Source organism: Protomyctophum parallelum (genome assembly GCF_964188405.1).
Source record: "Protomyctophum parallelum genome assembly, chromosome: 1".
Lineage (NCBI taxonomy): Eukaryota > Metazoa > Chordata > Actinopteri > Myctophiformes > Myctophidae > Protomyctophum > Protomyctophum parallelum.
Genome location: NC_139697.1, coordinates 16,470,819 through 16,489,594, shown reverse-complemented (window position 1 = coordinate 16,489,594; position 18,776 = coordinate 16,470,819). Strand labels below are relative to the sequence as shown.

Sequence of the window (18,776 nt, the reverse complement as noted above, 5' to 3'; positions counted from 1 at the left end):
AGCTTTAGTCTTTGTGTGGATGTGTGCACATGCATTGAGCCTGTCAGAAATAGCAAAACAACAAGTGTTTTTTCTAACACGTTTTAGTGGTAGATCTTGGCTTACAATTGGGAATAAAATGGGCTCTTGGGCTTGAAAAGGTTGGTTACCACTGATATAGACCTATCAATTTAATATATTATAGGCTACACACCGATTAGCCATTACTTCAGTTCAGAGTCGTGTATTTATTCAGGGGGTAAAAAAAAAAGTATGAGATTTAAGTGAGGAGCTGTTGATGAACACACAAGGCGCTTCCCCCGACCAGCTGATGTTGATGGTCAAGTAGCTCTGGTCCAGCTCAATGCGTTTGCATTAGAGCATTATGGATCAGAGCTAATGGTCAAGGATGTTACAACGGCGTCACGAACCCTCGGAAGTACATGTGTGTGCTTTAGCTAACGGTGCCTTTAGCCCTATTTTTACAGTCTATGCTTTAGCCGAAGCAAATGCTTGTGAATGTGACGTCACTGACTAATCCTCATTTATTTATCTGCACTGCAGTACGACGGTGTCGCTGACTCGCTGGTCGAAAATAACTGATCTACAAGCTCTACCAGAGCCAAACGTGAGTCCTGCCCACCCAAGCAAATAAATCAGTTCTAGGCTAAAGGAAACCACAGTCTATGAAGCTATATGAAATGATGAATCACCACATTACTAAGTCATAATCATCATATTACATCATATTATGTTTATGTTTATTTATTTGATATGGACATAACAATCACATTGCTCATTGCACAATTGTACAACTTGTAGATGCATCGTTTACAGTGTGTTAGCACGAGTGCTAGTTTTCACCACTTGTCCATAGGAGACTTTTCTGAAAATACAAAGTTAAAAGAACACCCAATCTAAAAATAAGAAGTAGCCTACATTCAATAAAAGTACATTCAAGTGAATTTTACAGCAAGGTTACAGTACATTACATAACCTCCAGTACAAAAGTAAACATAATCATTCTCGTAACCAGTCAGGAGCTATACATGTGAGCACAGTTGATCTGATTTCAACCATAGTTTGAGATCTCTATAGAACACATTACCATCCGTCTCTAGTTTTAAGACCGTAGGCAAGGAGTTCCACAAGTTAGCTCCCTTTACTGAAAAGGCAGACTGTCCGAATGTGTTGTTACACCTGGGAACAACACAGTTACCACTTGTTGAGGCGCGAGTGGTTGCTCTACCAGAGCTCGGAAGTCTAACTATCAGTCCAGAGAACAAAGGTGAGACATGACCCTGTAAACACGTAAAAACCAATTTGATAGTAGAAAAAAATACAAAATTTTCAAATGTAAAAAGGTTGTGTTTTTTTAGAACACCACAAATGTGCCATCTCATTGGTTTTTGATCCATGGTTTTTATAGCCTGTTTGTATATTGATGTTATTGGTTTTAAGACAGTTTGAGAGGATTGTGACCATGTTGTGATGCTGTATGCTAGGTGTGAGAAAATCATAGAATGCATATACAGCTGTGCAGTTTTGGCTGATAGGTCCCTTCTAATAATTATGACGAAAACAATTTAGATTTGGTTTGACCTTCTTGCGTATATGCTTTACCTGTTTTTCAAATTTTAAGTTTTTATCCAAGATTATTCCTAAATATTTTACTTCACCCATTTCCATAAGAGTTTCATTTAAAAAAAAAAGAAAAAAAAATCATATTACTATGAATCATTATATTATTATTATTATTATTATTATACAATGGCAAAAACAATCAGAACATTTTGTGTTTTGTGACAGTGTAAAATGTCAGTTTTTATATTTTTTTATCACACATGATAAAATGGAGTTTGCAGTTATAATGGGTTTGTATATGAAGGGGCGCGGCAGCTAAAATGAATATCAAATATCCAATTACTGAATCAAGTAGGCTAACGTAAAAAACTGCCTGGGTTTTTTTGACACCACTACAAATTGCTGTTGATTTGGAATTTACTTCACCCCCGGTAAAAGTGGCGGGCCGCCACTGCATCATATAGGGGGAAACACGTACTGGGGTTGTTCAGTGCTTTGTCCACCATTGCCTATACCTGTGTCTCAGACCAGCAATTGTCTTTGCTAGGACTAGTGATGGCTGGGTTTCTGGGAGTGATGATCTGAGACAGCTCTTCAGCGAAAGCGCTTTCCAGCACTTTCACCATAGACCTGTGAACTTCGTCCTTGAAATCATGACCCATGAACACGTACAACAGCGGATTCAGGCAGCTGTTGAGACATGCCAGGCAGAAAGCTATAGGAAACCCGACGACCACCATGTTATGCACTGTTTCACTGTGCTCCACCTTGAGATTCACCAACGCAATCTGTTCCATGATTTGAAAGGGGGCCCAGCACAGGAAAAATGCGGTGATGACAGCTGCGATGATTCTGAAGGGGCGACCTGAGTGGCTGGCCAGCCAGCGTTTCCTCCTGAGCCGGTAGATGATGACAGAATAGCAGGAGACGATGACAGTGAAAGGGACCACGAATCCCATGAGGAAGTCGATAATGATCATGATGCCACGTCGAAACTTCCACAACTGCATTGCGGGTCGACTGTAGTTATCGGTGAGTGCAAAGTTGTCAAAGCACCTGATGATGTCCTTATCACGGACAGAGGGCAGCGTGTCCTTAAAGATGAAGTAGGGGAAGCTGAGAGCCAAGGCCAGAAACCAGACACCCAGACTCGTACAAGATGCCTTTCTGACACTGCGGTGGTTCTTGGCCCACACTGGCCACACCACACATACACATCTGTCGACACTGATGACCATCAGAATGAAGATGCTGGCATACATGTTGGTGTAGACGACGGTGAAGTTGAGTTTGCACATGAATTTGCCAAAAGACCAGTGGAAGTCCAGAGCCGTTTCTGTGATTCTCAGGGGCAGGAGCGCTGCAACGAGGAAGTCGGCCACAGCGAGGTTGAGGTACCAAACGGTGTTGATGGTTTTGGTCATTTTGAAGCCCGTCACCCAGATGACAACTCCGTTTCCCAACACGCCAAGCACAAAGACCAGGCTGTAAATGACGACGCACACGATCTTGAGGGATTTGTTGTTGAGTTCAAGTTCATAGTCATCATGATCCATGGTTGTATTGTGATAGACAGCAGTTGTGGTCACAATACCCATCCTAAAAATAATAATAACAAAACAAAGTTACGTGCTCTGTTTTATCAATCACACACACATTTTCAACCTATCTTAATTGATCCTCACTAATGTGCATTAGAAGATGACCTACCAGTCACTGACATCATTGGTAGGCAGGTTTGGACATTTCATTTAATGCAAGAACAATGGCACAATCTATTTCAGCATGCTAACTTCCCAGGAAGAGAAGGTCTGACGTTTCGAAACATCATTGATGATGTCAATGGTCAATTTGGTCCAAATGTGGTATCACAAGCTATGAGTCTGCTTTTTGGAAACACTGGTGGTATGACATGTCTATTGTAATTGTATAATTTGGGGTCAGGATTATGTACCTGTTGGCAAACTGCCAGCAGGTATCACTTTGCCACTGAGGAGAAACTGATGGAACTTTGTAAATGACTGCTGCTTTATTATGGGATCCAAAAGAGTGTTGGGCAGAATATCCCGTAGCAAAATGTAAAAAAAAACAACTAACAAAACAAATTAAATGTAGCCTATTGCCCAAAATGACCTGCTTGTTCTAAAACAAAAATTAGGGGTGCACGATTATGAAATTATGACCGATATCCAATCTCCGATTATTTGCAGGGTCATACTGTATCTGCCGATACCGATTCTGACCGATTCAGATATTATACAGAGTGGCCCAGGAAATGAAAACCCAATGCATTCTCCCAAAGGCACTTCTTATTTAATTTATTTAAAGACGGTTACGCCGCGGACAAAGCCATCTCGGATCGTGACAAATCATGACAATGAACACAATGTTTTGGGCCGATCAAATAATTTATAAGACGAAAAACAAAATAAATAGTGTTGTCTCCTGACTTTCTTTTCTTCTTTCATGCATGCATTGGGTTTTCATTTCCTGGGCCACTCGTTTTTCTGAAAGGGGGAGGGACTGCGGCGCTCTATAGGGGCTTGGCCCAAAGCCTGTTAATAAAGTATTCAATCAATCAATAAATAAATAGCCTATACTTTTTTCCAAGTCTCTGTTTTCACAATTAACAGAATGACTACTGAATGAGATTAATGTCGACATTTTTTAATTTAAGATTACTTAAGATTTGACATCATATTTGATTTGGCTTTTGTTCTAGACTAGAGGTACTAGAACGTTTTGATTTATATTGAACTCATTCATGAATCTTTACATTTTTCTTTCTTCTTTTTTTCTGGTGTGCGTGCATGCATGCGTGCGTGCGTGCGTGTGTGTGTGTGTGTGTGTGTGTGTGTGTGTAAGGGGCTAACTTAACCATGTCCATAGGGAGGACAAAGAGGGTGCATGAGTGTGCGTTTGTCTGTGCTTAGCCTACAGTATGTAAGTTATTGTTATTGTTATTATGCTATTGAGTGATTGTACCCCTCCAAGATATGCGTGCGTGCTTAACTGGAATGTGTGTGTGTGTGTAAGGGGCTAACTTAACCATGTCCATATAGGGAGGACAGGATATGCGTGCTTAACTGGAATGTATGTGCTATGTGCAGAGTTAGATAACCTGACTGTTTCCGTGTGTGTGTGTGTGTGTGTGTGTGTGTGTGTGTGTGTGTGTGTGTGTGTGTGTGTGTGTGTGTGTGTGTGTGTGTGTGTGTGTGTGTGTGTGTGTGTGTGTGCGTGCGTGCATGCGTGCATGCGTGTCTACTATACCAAAATATGTGTAATATTGTATATCAGTATTATAATGTTCAGATACTATACACCCTCAAGTAAGAGATCAAAAAAAAGATCTACCTGTTTCAGTGTGTTCAAGGGGTGTCAGCCGGAGAAGTGACTTCTTCAAACTGTGGTCAGTGAATGCTGATGAACCCTTTCTCTATGAAGGTCTGATGAAATGGCTGACGTATGCAGAGGGGAGGACTGGAAAGACAACTCAGCGTGGAAAGGTTACTTCAATACGTAACAATAAATGTAAATGAATGACTTGATCTAACTATAATAATAATAATGGGGCCCAGCATGACAGCTATGGTACCAGAACCCTACGGTCTGTTTTTCAAACCACATATTGTACTACACAGGCTTATGATACTATCTCTACTAGCAATTTACTTAGTCCATATAGCAAGTGAGTAGCTCGGTTCCAAAGACACGTTGCCCTGTCTCTAGCATGATGTGGCTGGAGATGGTGCTAGTATGTATGATGTACAAGTACACACCCTGGGCATGATGCTATATGTCACATGATGTACAAGTACATCAATATGTTCAATCCTTGATGCTGAGTGTCAAGCAGAGAGGAATTAGTACAGGGATATACAGTAAAATTATCCCCAGATATTCAAGAGAATTGTGGCTGGTGTCTCTCAGCCTAGAAGTTCAGTCACCCTGGAGAGAGACGAGTAGAGCCACTTGAAACAAGTTCTTGAAACACATTAATTTAATTGTCAATGAGTATTTCCAATTCAGAAATGAATAAAATGTGTGTTCTGCATGGTAGTAGACATGAGACTATGGGGGTGTAGAGAACAGCACTAGAGCTCATGTGGTCACAGAGTAGTAGTTTAGTGATGAGGAGAAAAAAAAGTAACGTGAAACTTTCAACTTGGCCACAACAATGCGATGTGACCTGACCACAAGGGCTGTAGCCTGCTACACCATTTAGTAGGGTGATTCCACGGTATAATGTGGGACATGAAAGTGGGACAGCTACGTGTACTGTATAGCCAGGCTATACTTTGTAACAAAAACAGTCATCGTCCTAAATGATAAATCTATTAATGGTAGGGACAGAGCCGATAGACGGATAGACGATTGAAATGATCGATGAAATAATTAATCCATAGTCAATTCACCTTATCAATCGACCGTTGATTATTGATAAGCAGTGATTTTGGTGAGAACAAACTCACAAACTGCATATTACGGTAGTTATATTAACACCTGAGAGGCAATGCTGTGTGTACAGTATATATCAACATAATTATTTTGTAATTCTTTAATAAATATTTGAAGCTTTTCAGAAAACGTAGATCAGGATTTTGAAGGCGTTTTTAGAATCGGCCAAAGTCCTAAATAGGTTAATTACTAGTCATAGATACATTATTGCATATGGGGGACAATTTATTTAGCACACCTACTTGTGTTGTCCTTGCTTACTTTAAATCACTCTGAGTTAAGTGTCTGCTAAATGCTTAAATTGGAAATTGTAATTGATTTTGCGAGTTGAATGAGTAGAATTTGGAAACTGTCAATCACTGTGTACAGGGCCAGGGTAAATCCCCACAGATTACACAGGCTAATCATTTAGCACATGTACAGTATACAGATGACACACTTTTTTGAGCACTATCGTTTGAAGACCATTCTCTGACTCAAACACATACCTTCCATTACCTCAGACAGCTAATCTCTCAATAACAGATACTGTGCTCAGACAGTGACACAAACTCACCAAACCCAATAAACTAGGCTTAAATAACTCAAATAGACAACAAACACATCACAGACACAGTCAAATTCATGAAAGTACATTAATTTACCAGATCTTGGTGCACCAGGAGCACATCAGGTTGTTGTATGGTGGGCAGCAAGGCAGGTATAGTTCTCACTCACTCCATCACTCGCTCACACACACACACACGCACGCACGCACGCACGCACGCACACACGCACACACACACACACACACACACACACACAGAGAGAGAGACTTATAGATAAAAATCTAAATAGCCCTCGTAAAATAAACTATAAAAGGCACACGTATGTAATTCCACATCAGTATGGCGAGATCAGTTGTGCTAAACCTGGAATTGGTCACTTAATCACCTCATTATGAGACCCATCAAGGCTACATTTAAAACTGAACATGAGCTCAACCAAACATTAATGACTTCTACACTAGTAACATTTTAGTGTAGTTGATGGGAAGCACCTGAGATGCCGGCTTACATACAGACGCAAGGTGCCAACTTGCGCATTGCACACAAGTATAAAATATATATACCTACCTTGACGTCACCGTCAACAGCCAATAAAGGACCACCATTCTTACCGACATACAAAAATACATACATACAGTACATGTATACATACATACGTTACCTTTTACCCACCCAACATTGAAACATAATTTTAATTACGTCACCATTAACAGCCAATTATAACCACGCATACCATGCATACCACTTTCGATCCAGCCGACCACAGTACTTGCGCGCTCTGCTTGCGCAAGTAAAAAATAAGAAATGGAACAAGACACACAATCATGACTCTCATTCTCCTGTCTCAGAGAGAGAGAGAGCTGCATATCACGCTCTCTCTCGGAGGACGGACTCCTGCATGGTAGCAGCCCACATACAGTAGAGTAGACCACATCCAGTCCATAGTCTCTGGTGGTCCCGACTATGGATAAGCGGTTGAAGATCGATGGATGGATTCTTACAATGGGAGTCTATGCTAGTGATGCAACTCTCTCTATGGGTCTGGTGCGCACGTGCCTGTATGACAACATGACATCACTCATCTCCATAATTGGGCAAGGTGCCAGATCACATAGTCCACTAGCAGTATAAATTGAATGTCTTATAAGGTGAATTCTCAAACGTTAAAACCTATAGCAGTGATGGTTGTGCAGGTCCGAGTGGAGTACTGTGGTAACTGAGGCTACGAGCCCCGCTATCGGGAGCTTGCTCGCCAGATCAGCGAGCATGTCCCCGATGCGGAGGTCACGGGCTTCGTGGGGAGGAGTAGCAGCTTCGAGGTGCAGATCAACGGGCAGCTGATCTTCTCCAAGCTGGAGACGGGAGGCTTCCCGTATGAGGATGCCATCAGGGAGGCCGTGCAGAGGGCACGTGACGGCCAGCCGCTGACGAAGATCACAGAGAGTCGCTCTCGCTGCGCCATCATGTGAACTGAACCTTCAGAGGAGCCAGGAGGAACCTTGAAGACCTCCCCAAACGACCCCTCCAGAGGTATCGAGAAAGCCAGATAAATATGTCCATGAGAGCGCTGGTTCTCAACGCCAGGTTCAAGGACCACTTGAGGGGTCCCAGCTGGACCCTTATGGGTCTGTAACTCCCGATGGGGTGAACCAAATAGTTCCATTGGAGTTAAACGTTGTCGATTGGGGTCCCAGTATATTGTTTAGTTCAGTGATTCTCCCAGGACACCCAGTTACATCAGGCCCATGGAGCCCCATTTGATTGCATTTCTTATCTCTGGGACCCCCCGGATATATGTTATATATTACAGTCCAATTGTGGAGCCCCTGGACGTTGAGAAGCAGCCCCTGGTTGGACGGGCCTCTTCACATGCTGTGTCAAAGAAGACCTTTTATTGTGCCTTATTCTGTCTCCCCTCTGTGTTCCCATCGTGGTTCTTCAGGACATTTATGACTGCTGTAATGTAAAAAGAAGTAAAGTTATGGCATGATGCCACGTCTTGGAGATTCCCGAGGGATAGATTGATGGGGTGGCAGTGGCTCAGGGTGGCCAGATGGTAACCGCGAGGTTCCCAGTTCGATCCCGGGCTCCCGCAGAGTTATAATTATCGAAGTGTCCTTAGTGAATTATTAGTGAACCCCTAATTGCTCCAAATGAGCAGGTTGGTGCCTTGCAGGGTTTCCTCCACCATCGGTGTATGAATGAATGTGTGTGTGAATGGGTGAATGTAATGCACAATGTAGGTAAAGCGATTGGATAAAAGCACTATCGTATAAAATGCACCATTTACCATTTTATAGATAGATTCCTTTATTATCCCGCCGGGTAAAATCAGTCGCCCAGAGGCGGCACAGTGGTTAACGGCCAATGACAATATTCTTGTCATGATGTGTTTTCAGTGGTTTATGATAGAGGGCGCTCTACCACAGCCTGTGAATGATCCCAGGATCAAGGAAGAAGAGTAGGCCTACACCCAGAAATCACATGATCACTTTTTGTTTTTCAACTTTTTTCAGTCTTTTCTTTCCTTCTTTATAAAGACATGCCACATTCAACTGCCCATAACTATGGAACGGATTATCAGTTCCCCCCCCCCCCCCCCCCCGACCCTACAAGACTTTCAAAGCGACCGGCATCTGAATCGTTGTGAAGAATAATTCTACTATGAGTATGATTTTTCAAAGGTTAGTAAAAACGCCTGGAATGGCTGGAAAGGGCAGTTATAGACGATGTTTTAACTATATGGCAGCAAAACAAGGCAAAAGAAAAACAAAACAAAACAAGAAGCATCAACAATACAGAGCAGCAGTAAACAAACATATAGTGTCCATTACAGTCAGTGTATCATAAGTGTCTCGTATCTCGTCATAAATCGGTGCAGTGCATTTTTGTTTTGTTTTGGTGGGTGATAGCCCCTCCTATGTTCAGGTTTTAGTGTGTGTGTAAACACAAACTTTGTCCTAACACAAACATTAAATGCCTCTGTAGCCTCTGTAGACATTTTTAAAGCACAGCTCACCCTTGCTTTTAATTGATATTTTAATGTTTTGTTATTCATGTCCTCACTGTATTGCATTACTGCTCTTGTTTTTTAATGTTTATGCCTTGCTTTTCTTTTCTTTTTTTCTCCTTTTTTCCCTCCATTGCTCTTTAAAGCACTTTGAGCTGCATTTCATGTCATGAAAGGTGCTATAAAAATAAAGTTTTATTATTATTATTTATTATTGATAATGAATGGCCAGTTTTGAGTGTTTGCATAAACACAAACATTGAGTCATGACGCAAATTCTGATTTGCTGGAACGAGATGATGTATGAGGATGTATGATCACTACGATGATAAGAGCGCCCCTCACTTCACACGGGTGTGATCTTTTATTTATGTTATTTTTTTTTCAAGGACCCCCAGTTTGATATGCAATGTCAATCTCTGCGACCCCCAACTACTATTGTAAAATATTTGAGTCTTTAATTTAACACTTGAGAGTGTACAAATGGAACCAATTCGACCCTGGCGGACCAACGTTAGGCCTATGTTAAGAACCACTGGTTTGTAGTGTTGCATAATGTTAATCTGAGCATTTTATTATTTTGTTCCCATAGTCATCCCATTGAGAAATATTCTGACACATGGAAGACCGTGCAGATTTGTTTCCCCAATCCGCACCCCTGCCAAGACAATACGTCAGGGAGAGCAGACAATGATACTCTGTTCAAGAACAATTTAACATGCCGACTCTAGCCGCTGAGTCAAACAGCAAGGACTTTATCATGACGTTTATAATGATGACGTCATAATAAAGTTTATAAAAAGTGAGTTGGGAGCCCTTCTTTCTAAAGAAGATGGTCGCCGACAGCCCCGTGTCAGCCAGTGACAGCGATCCGAGTACTTGGGCTGACCCCGAAACAGAAGACTCTGAGGCGGATTCGTGCCCGGGCGGCGGGCGAAGCGAGGAGGTCGACCGGGAGACGAAAGCCAAGGCACTGGTGTGGTGTTGTGACTTTCTGTCCGGTGCATGGAAGACCGTCACTGAGGCAGACTTCCAGATCGGTATGGTCACCGGCGGCCTCAGTAACCTGCTGTACATGTGCAGTTTGTCTGACCGTGTCCAGTCCGAGGGGGAGGAGCCTCGCAGTGTCCTACTGCGCCTCTACGGCGCCATCCTGCAGGGACAAGACGCCCTGGTGCTGGAGAGCGTGGCCTTCGCCATCCTGGCCGAGCGCACACTCGGCCCAAAGCTCTACGGCATCTTCCCTCAGGGGCGCCTGGAGCAGTACATACCCAACATCCGCATGCGCACAGAGCAGCTATCCGAGCCCGCCATCTCGGCCGAGATCGCCAGCAAGATGGCGCGCTTCCACGCCATAGTGATGCCCTTCAACAAGGAGCCCCAGTGGCTGTTTGAGACCATCGACGCGTACATGGACCAGACGCTGAAGCTGAGGTTCGAGCGCGAGGCGCAGGTGAAGAAGTACAACAAGCTCTTGAAGCTAGACTTGCCCGCAGAGCTGGGGAGACTCCGTGAGCTGCTGGCGTCCACCCCGTCCCCCGTGGTGTTCTGTCACAACGACGTTCACGAAGGCAACATTCTGCTCCTGGAAGGCCAGGGCCTGGTCTCGATGGAGAGGCTCATGCTCATAGACTTTGAGTACAGCAGCTACAACTACAGGGGCTACGACTTTGGGAACCACTTCTGCGAGTGGATCTATGATTACTCGTGCGACCAGTGGCCTTTCTACCAGGCCAAGCAGGAGAACTATCCCACCAGAGAGCAGCAACTGCATTTCATTCGTAGTTATGTGGCGGAGCAGCGAGGATGCGCTGAGAACAGCACGCAGGAGGAGCAGACGCGCATCGAGGAGGAGATGGTCATCGAAGCCAACAGGTACGCGTTGGCGGCGCACTTCTTCTGGGGCCTGTGGTCTATCGTTCAGGCAAGGATATCCAAGATCATCGAGTTTGGATACCTGGACTACGCCGAGTGCCGCTTCACAGACTACTTCAGACTAAAAAAGCTCATTATCTTAGATTCCGCCTCTTAGCTGTCTGAATGTATACAGGCAGGGTATAGAGCGGTGTGTGTGTCTGTACTATACTCATTATGTGATGTCATGTGTCCTGGACATCCATGTCAGTAATGTGTATTCTCCCATAGCTTCAGGATTAGTAGAAGGGAGAAATACCTAGGACAAGACAAGGAAGACTAGACTAGAACAACAACATTGTGTCTGGGTAGCTCAGTCGGTAGAGCTCTCGCCTTTGGAGTTTGGACCACAAGTTCATGGTTCAATCTCAGCATATATGAGTAGCACGGCTTGGGTGTAGAAAGTCATGCGGGAAGTGCTGGGAGCTGATGGTTGGTGTAGCGCTCCACCTCAGTAGAGAGGCTCCACCTCTCGCATGTCATCGGCTGATACTGACAATAAGTCATTCCCGACCTACTTCTTTCTACCTACAAGAACTCAGTCACACTGTCATAACAGAAAGGAGTAGAAACTAAACAAATACACACATGCATGCACACATTCATACATGCACGCACGCTTGCACACGTTCACACACCATAACGCAACAAGTGAACCCAGGAGTCCTATACAGTATACTATAGTGAAAAGGTGGGTTTTTAAAAGGTCCGCTTCAATCCTAAAAGGGAGTTTGTTCCACAACTTCGGTGATGACAACCCTGCATGATATTATCTGCAACATTCCATGACCAGGGGCCTGTTTCAAGAAAGCAATTCCACATTTACCATCGTAATGTAGCTGTGAAGTTAGCCTGCATGGTCCGGACTAGGCTAACAGCCATGGGGTTTAACTAATCATATTGCCTTCACTGTTCATTAAGCAGTCAATCTAATCACAGACAAATGTTTTTTTCCACACTTATTCAATTAATATGTTGCCTTATTGGTATGTCGGTGTTGTCCACTGGCCAATAAGGGACCACCATTCTTGATGATGTATATTGCAGTGCTGTCTCTGCACAAATTACCAGGGGGGCATACTTTCTCCAAAGGGGGCACTTAATTTTTCAACTTCCCCCCTATATGTATAACAAATGGTCGCCTATTAACAAAGTGATGCTTGAAAAAGACTACAAGTATAGGCTATACAAGTATGCAGCAGCATCAACAAACAAACAAATAAATAAATGTTGAGCATTATAATGTCTATATATTACCTTGTATTTACATTAACTATTCAATTAATTTGAACATACATATATTTACAATAATCATGGATAACTTATAGATTTAACATTTGTAAAACATTAAAATATTGGTAGGGTACTACTGGCCAATCTGGACTGGAGGGGCACAAAATCCAATCTGGGGGGGGGGGGGGGGGGGGCAATGCAGTGCCCCCCTGTAGATACGGCACTGCGTATTTGGTGATTGTAGTAGCAGTACTTGCGCACAAGTAGGCCTATGCCATACGTGGCCTACTTGGGGGCAAGGCGCAAGTTGGCATCCCGAGAGTGCATTTCTAGTTTTTATTAGTCTGCATTAAAGGTACACATTGCCATTTAAGGACTACTTATGCTCTTATACAAAAGTTTGCGAGCTTGTAGCTACTTTTGGTGAATGTTCCCCCAGCATACGTTTGTGGTTAGGAAGAATCAATAGCCTACATCCCGTTTATTTATTTATTTTTGGTTACAATAAATACATTATAGCCTATACTAACAACGGCTTAGAAGTGCAGTGCTTCCATGTACTGTGCTTCGAGCCGGGATCGAACCCACAACCCACACACAGCCAACAACCCCCTCGCCAAAAATTTAGCTCCCTGCAGAGGAGGGAGTTATGGACAAATATTCGTACGCTACATTTACAATATTAAGAATTATGTTATATTTATTTAAGTTTAAATGTTTTGGGGTAGCCTACTTGGGGTACATTGTCTATCCTCTATTGGGAGTATTCTCTCTCTTTTATTACAGCAGAAGTGTTTTTCTTTAGAAGCTTACGTCCTTGTAAGATCAGTAAATCTGTGCTCCACTAGTGTCTACTGGGGAACTGGTTAAACTGGGGAAGATGTGCACGCAAGGACTCCCAGGAATTTGTTGTGTTGTTTTAAATGTTTTACTTTATCACATCATGCTGTTTATATTTCTGACTAATAAAGTATTCAATCAATCAATCAATCAATCAATCAATCAATCAATCAATCAATCAATCAAAACAGGAGTCTACCTGTCTCTCCAGCTCTTTAGTAAAAAGAAAACACATTTTCAGGGGTTGGTGGGATACCAATGTTATCCAATCAGCTGACAGGTGAGGTCAGGTAGGTTATCCCACAGATAAATAGGCCTCTGTGAGAATAGCCGATCGGCTCATCGCTATTTTCACAATTTCTACCTCTTGACAATTGTGCCAATGCCTGACCAATTTTTATAGGCTACTGTAACCTTTGAGTCTTGAGTCTGAAAATAATTATCAGGGTGCAGTACTCAAAACTACAGTCGGGGGCAGCAATACGCCAGCAGGCGTCTATTCTTCCGGAAGTTGGTCGCGGTCCTCACCCACCTAGTCACCCACCCGGAAATGTAGTTTCGCACCCGGATATGTAGTTTTTTTCTTCACATACGTTTGCACTACTTTGCAGCAACATTGTGGCGGGTAAGAGAGCGATACGTTATTTATTTGGAACAATAAACAAACGTTTAAATTCAAACATGTTCAGTTGACGTCGCTGTGTCTTTGAAGCGACGCTTTGTTGATAAAAGCCGTCGGGTTTAGCGTGTCAGCTAACTGTCTGTTAGCTTCATGTATGGAAATAATGAAACTTCTCCCCTGTACACAGAGACATACATACAACAATACTGTATTACATATTAGTACATGTTTACAAAACAACCTGTTGTCCCTGTCCCATGTGTGTAGCCGTACGTACTATTGTTTCAGTGCATGGTGGTGGACAAAGTATTAAGTAACGGAGTACATTTACTTGAATAGCAATGTATTGCATATTTGTCTTTAAATGTTCTGATTAATTGAAAATGTAGGACCCTGATGTAAACAAGTCTTTGTGCTTTGCTTTTTCTGGTTTTACACTCAGTTTTTTGAACTGTACCATTTTACAAACTGTTAATACAATTTACAATCAATCAATCAGATTACATTTGCCCATATCAGCTTCTTCTGTTTGATTGATTTAATTGAATATTTTATTAACAGTTAACAGTCAATCAGTCAAGGGAAAATATACCACCATTGTACCGGGTACATTGATTATGAGTTGACATCAAAAATAGTGAAAATAGCAAATCTACATGCTCATGCCACATTGTGAGCTTGTCTGGTGACATCTGGTCATTCTGGTGTACATATGTGATAGAGCTGTAGCGGTTATTTGTGCCCTAGTGTAAACAAGGTTCCAGTATCTCATGTTTTGAGGGGAATACATTTCTAGATTTTCAGTGTTGATTGATTGATTGAAATATGTATTAACAGTTTGCAGAATTACAGTACATTTCAAGTACAAACTCAATATAAAGACTGTTGGACGACCCAATTAAGCATTACACTTGTTTACAAGAGGGTCCACCATGTTCAATTCATCAAAGCATTTAGAGACGTACAAATAGACACTTCTATATAGTCAAAGAACAGAACAGGAATTCATCATAAACGAGGTAAAAAGGGGAAAGAAACATATACAGTGAGGGGGAAAGACGGTGGGGGGGATTCTGATTTTACAGGGGCCAGTTTCGAATTGCAGCCGTCCGTAGTTGCCCTTTGAGAGCGGTTTTGAAGGAGTCAAGGGATTTGCATGTCTTAATGACTGTTGGTAGGGTGTTCCACATTTTGGTGGCATAGGAGTGAAAATAATTTAGTCCCTTGTTTGTGCAGAATCTGGGTTGTACATGGTTCGTCCCTCTGGTGTTGTGGGTGTGGACTTCGTTAACATTAAGGAAGTATCTAGACAGGTACATGGGTATCTTGGTGTTGTCGAATCTTGTGGACCAGACCCATTGCAAGATGCTGTACTCTGTCATCGACCCTAAGCCATCCCAGCCTGTCAAAGTAGGCAGGGGTGAGGGGGGTGAGGCCAAGTAGGAGCCTGACCAGTTGGTTTTGGGAAGTCTGGAGCCTAGTTTTAAGGGCCTTTGAGGTGCTGTGGTACCAGGATGTGCATGCATTGTAGAAACCTTGTACGAGGGTTCCTGTTAAGGTCTTCAAGGTGTTTTTGTTGACCAGTGAGGAGATAATAAGACATATATCACAACACAACCCTATAGCTCATTAGACACAAAGGAAAATAAGTCACAGCACTCATGTGTCAAACATTTGGCAGCAGTTTTCTTCCCAGTCCAGAGGAAGGCGACTTAGGATGTTTACTGTGATCACTCAGTAAACATCCACATACAGTATACTATATATGCACGCAGTGTGTTGTGTGCAAGCGACTCCCAAACCATGGGAATGGGAAACGCTTACATGTTTATATATACAAATAAGTTAACTACTTTCAGTCCCTCTCTAGTATCATGTCTCTCCGTCTCCCTCTAGTATGATCCTTAAGAGGCAGCAGACCCCAGTCCACTCTGCGACCGTGTGACCGTCTTATGCTGAGAGCTGTAGCCATGGTCTTTTTCACATCTCTGCATGTACTGTAACACAAGTAAGGAAACACATCAGACAGACAGACAGACACACACAAGACCAGACCATGCAGGGCCGACACGGAACCATAATGCTTTGAGAGAGACAGCTTTCTGTTTCATCACTTCCAATTTCACTTGTTTATCCTATATCCTGTCTCTCTCTGAGTGGATTAAATTGGTATCTTATTATTCTATTCAGGGGTTGACAGACACTAATTGTTGCCTGACAGGTTTGGGCAGGTGGAGTTTGCTTTGAGGTTGCCCGAAACGTTTGTTGGGCAGGTGGAGTTTGCTTTGATAGTTTGCGTTCCCCAAGCAATTTAAACACTTTATCCACTTGTGTGGATATGTTGGACATTCAAAAATAGCAGTTCTATTTCTTTTTGAAATGTTTTGAAAAATATCAAACATGTTTGGAAAAGTTTGAATATCTTTTTATATTTATTTTACACCAATCCTCTCTATTTGGGGTCCACATAGGAGCAGTGGAGAGTTGCAGTTCCAGTGTCCACTGTCCAGACCATGTCGCGGCATCATGAGCAGTGCCAGAAAACGTCTCAGGGTCGACATGTCCGCACCGCCTCCGGTGCTTCCTGGACACCAGGAAGTCAACACGTCCAAACCTGCTGCACTGCTTCCTGTACACGAGGAAGAGGAGTTTCTACTGGTGGAGGAAGATACCACCGACTCCAGTCTGGTTATTACTATGGGTAGGTACAATTACAATTGACACTTTATGCAAATGGCTCTTCAACAGGGGGCCCTCGGAGTTGCTACGGGGGGGGGGGCGCCAAATCTTTGTGTGATAAGACCCTTTTACACTTTTTAATTACATGAACTACCCCTATTTTGCAGGGACCTTTTGCCGAAAATAGCCAATCTACAAGCCCAGCCTGTCGCAGCACGACATGTTTTCTGCGACTAGTTTTGGTGTACTGGGTAAAAAGAGCCAGAGTACAGAGCCACGGGTCATAACCTAATTAGCTTGAAAGTACTCAAGCTTTTTCATGGACTAGAGTAGTAGAGGGGTGGATTCAAAATAGTGCTGACGGTGGCTCCCTATTGGTTCACCAACCTATGTGCCCGCCTGTAGACAATGCTTGACCATTGTTTGTAGTACAGTCTGTTGTTTACGTTTGGCATAGTAATGGTCTTATTATTAGTTTTTCTTTATTTTAATTTTAGAGGTATTGTAGGGGTTAAAGGTGATATAGACAAGTTTTCAGCCAAAATCTAAAATATATATAAATGTATTTGTTTGGCCTTTTCCACCTCTATCTTTCCCTATATTATGATGCTGAGGTGTTCTCCTGCAACAGCACACTACCCCTTTGCCCCCCCTGTGGCTGAATGCGCTGTTTATATCCACTACAGTTTACTACTCGGGACGTCGGAGGGGATTTAAACTTTTAGCCAATTGCAGCGCGAGGCAGTGACGGTGTGTTCAACCCAGTAGTATTATAATTAAAACGCGATGCGATTTCAATGTATAATATTATCCCCATATCTTAGTTTCACTAACATTGTTCATGTGAAATAGTATGTTTGTTTATGATTTAATATGTAAGCCTATTGAAATGATGAGAATCGCTATGTATAGTGCATGGTTGGGTGGTGTGAAACTGAACACCACCAGCAGCAAGCACCCCTCAGAACTCGGATGATCCTTAGTCACAGAACGACTCGGACCCCAATAAAATCTCCTGGTTAGGCCTACATCAATATCGTTCTCGTTCATGTGGAGTGGGTTGTATGTGCTTATTTGTTGAAATGGTGGAAGTGGACTGTGGAAGTGAGTAATAGTATTTCACCAGCCACTACCGCGGCGCCTGCCTGCCGGCCGGCTTGAAGCGTACATTCAACCCGTGCTCGCCAACGGAGACAGGCTAGCCATCGCGGATCATCATAGCGATTTTTTTCATTGCAATGAATAACTGTGGACAAAGTAGTTCACATGAACGATGCTGTAGTGGCTGGAGCATTTGAGGGGCAATATGTTTTATATGCACGATTACAAATAAAAGAGAATTGAATTGAGAGCCAGTGAGTCTCCTCTACTTCCTACTTCCTCATTTGCGGGACTCTGTGTGATATTGCGATTATGCTACAGTTACCCTTAAAAAAACATGTCAACTCAATGTCATTGTTGTATCTATGATATCGATAGAAATGTATAATTTTTTAATGTCATATTTAGCCATACGAGCGCAATATCCATAGCGTCCCTCCCAGCAGCAACAGCAATCCCATAGCCTGAAGTGACATGGCTCAGCCAATAGAATGAGGGGGGGAGGGGGGTGGAGCTAGATTTGCATTTGTTTGGAAACACTCACTCACTTCTGTGTACAAACACTGGAAACTTGTCTCTATCACCTTTAAAGTGTTACCGTACTTTAGCAATGTGCAGATAATAGATACCCTGCATACACTTATACTATATGTTGGTTTGTTTACTGTTGCCTTTACTCCAAGACAAATATCTCACATGGGATACAAATCAAGTGAACCTTGACCTTGAGTACTACCACTCCACTGCTACTATTATTACTATTATTACTGCTTTTCATGATAACAGATCTATATCGAAACAGACATTG

At 42.8% G+C, this 18,776-nt stretch overlaps 3 protein-coding genes and 1 pseudogene across 4 annotated transcripts in view; 3 read left to right on the top strand and 1 right to left on the bottom strand.

The window, feature by feature from the left end:
* Nucleotides 1-2,072: 2,072 nt before the first annotated feature.
* Nucleotides 2,073-3,119, bottom strand: LOC310860564 (chemerin-like receptor 1; the record flags this gene model as incomplete). Its single annotated transcript, XM_083767554.1, has 1 exon — nt 2,073-3,119. One exon carries the CDS (start codon nt 3,117-3,119, stop codon nt 2,073-2,075), a length of 1,047 nt encoding a protein of 348 aa, XP_083623680.1.
* Nucleotides 3,120-7,750: 4,631 nt separating this feature from the next.
* On the top strand, nt 7,751-8,038 carry LOC310856917 (migration and invasion enhancer 1-like; annotated as a pseudogene). The gene has a single exon. The product of its transcript is annotated as a migration and invasion enhancer 1-like (transcript).
* A 2,373-nt stretch (nt 8,039-10,411) lies between these two features.
* Nucleotides 10,412-11,611, top strand: LOC310860485 (choline kinase alpha-like; the record flags this gene model as incomplete). Its single annotated transcript, XM_083767433.1, has 1 exon — nt 10,412-11,611. One exon carries the CDS (start codon nt 10,412-10,414, stop codon nt 11,609-11,611), a length of 1,200 nt encoding a protein of 399 aa, XP_083623559.1.
* Nucleotides 11,612-14,150: 2,539 nt separating this feature from the next.
* The window catches only part of gon4la (gon-4 like a), a 52,700-nt gene continuing 48,074 nt past the window's right edge, over nt 14,151-18,776 (top strand). The window contains exons 1-2 of the mRNA XM_083777605.1: nt 14,151-14,191; nt 16,660-16,889. Of these exons, the coding sequence (XP_083633731.1) occupies nt 16,715-16,889 (175 nt within the window). The 5' untranslated portion in view covers nt 14,151-14,191; nt 16,660-16,714. The remainder of the gene's footprint in view (nt 14,192-16,659; nt 16,890-18,776) is intronic.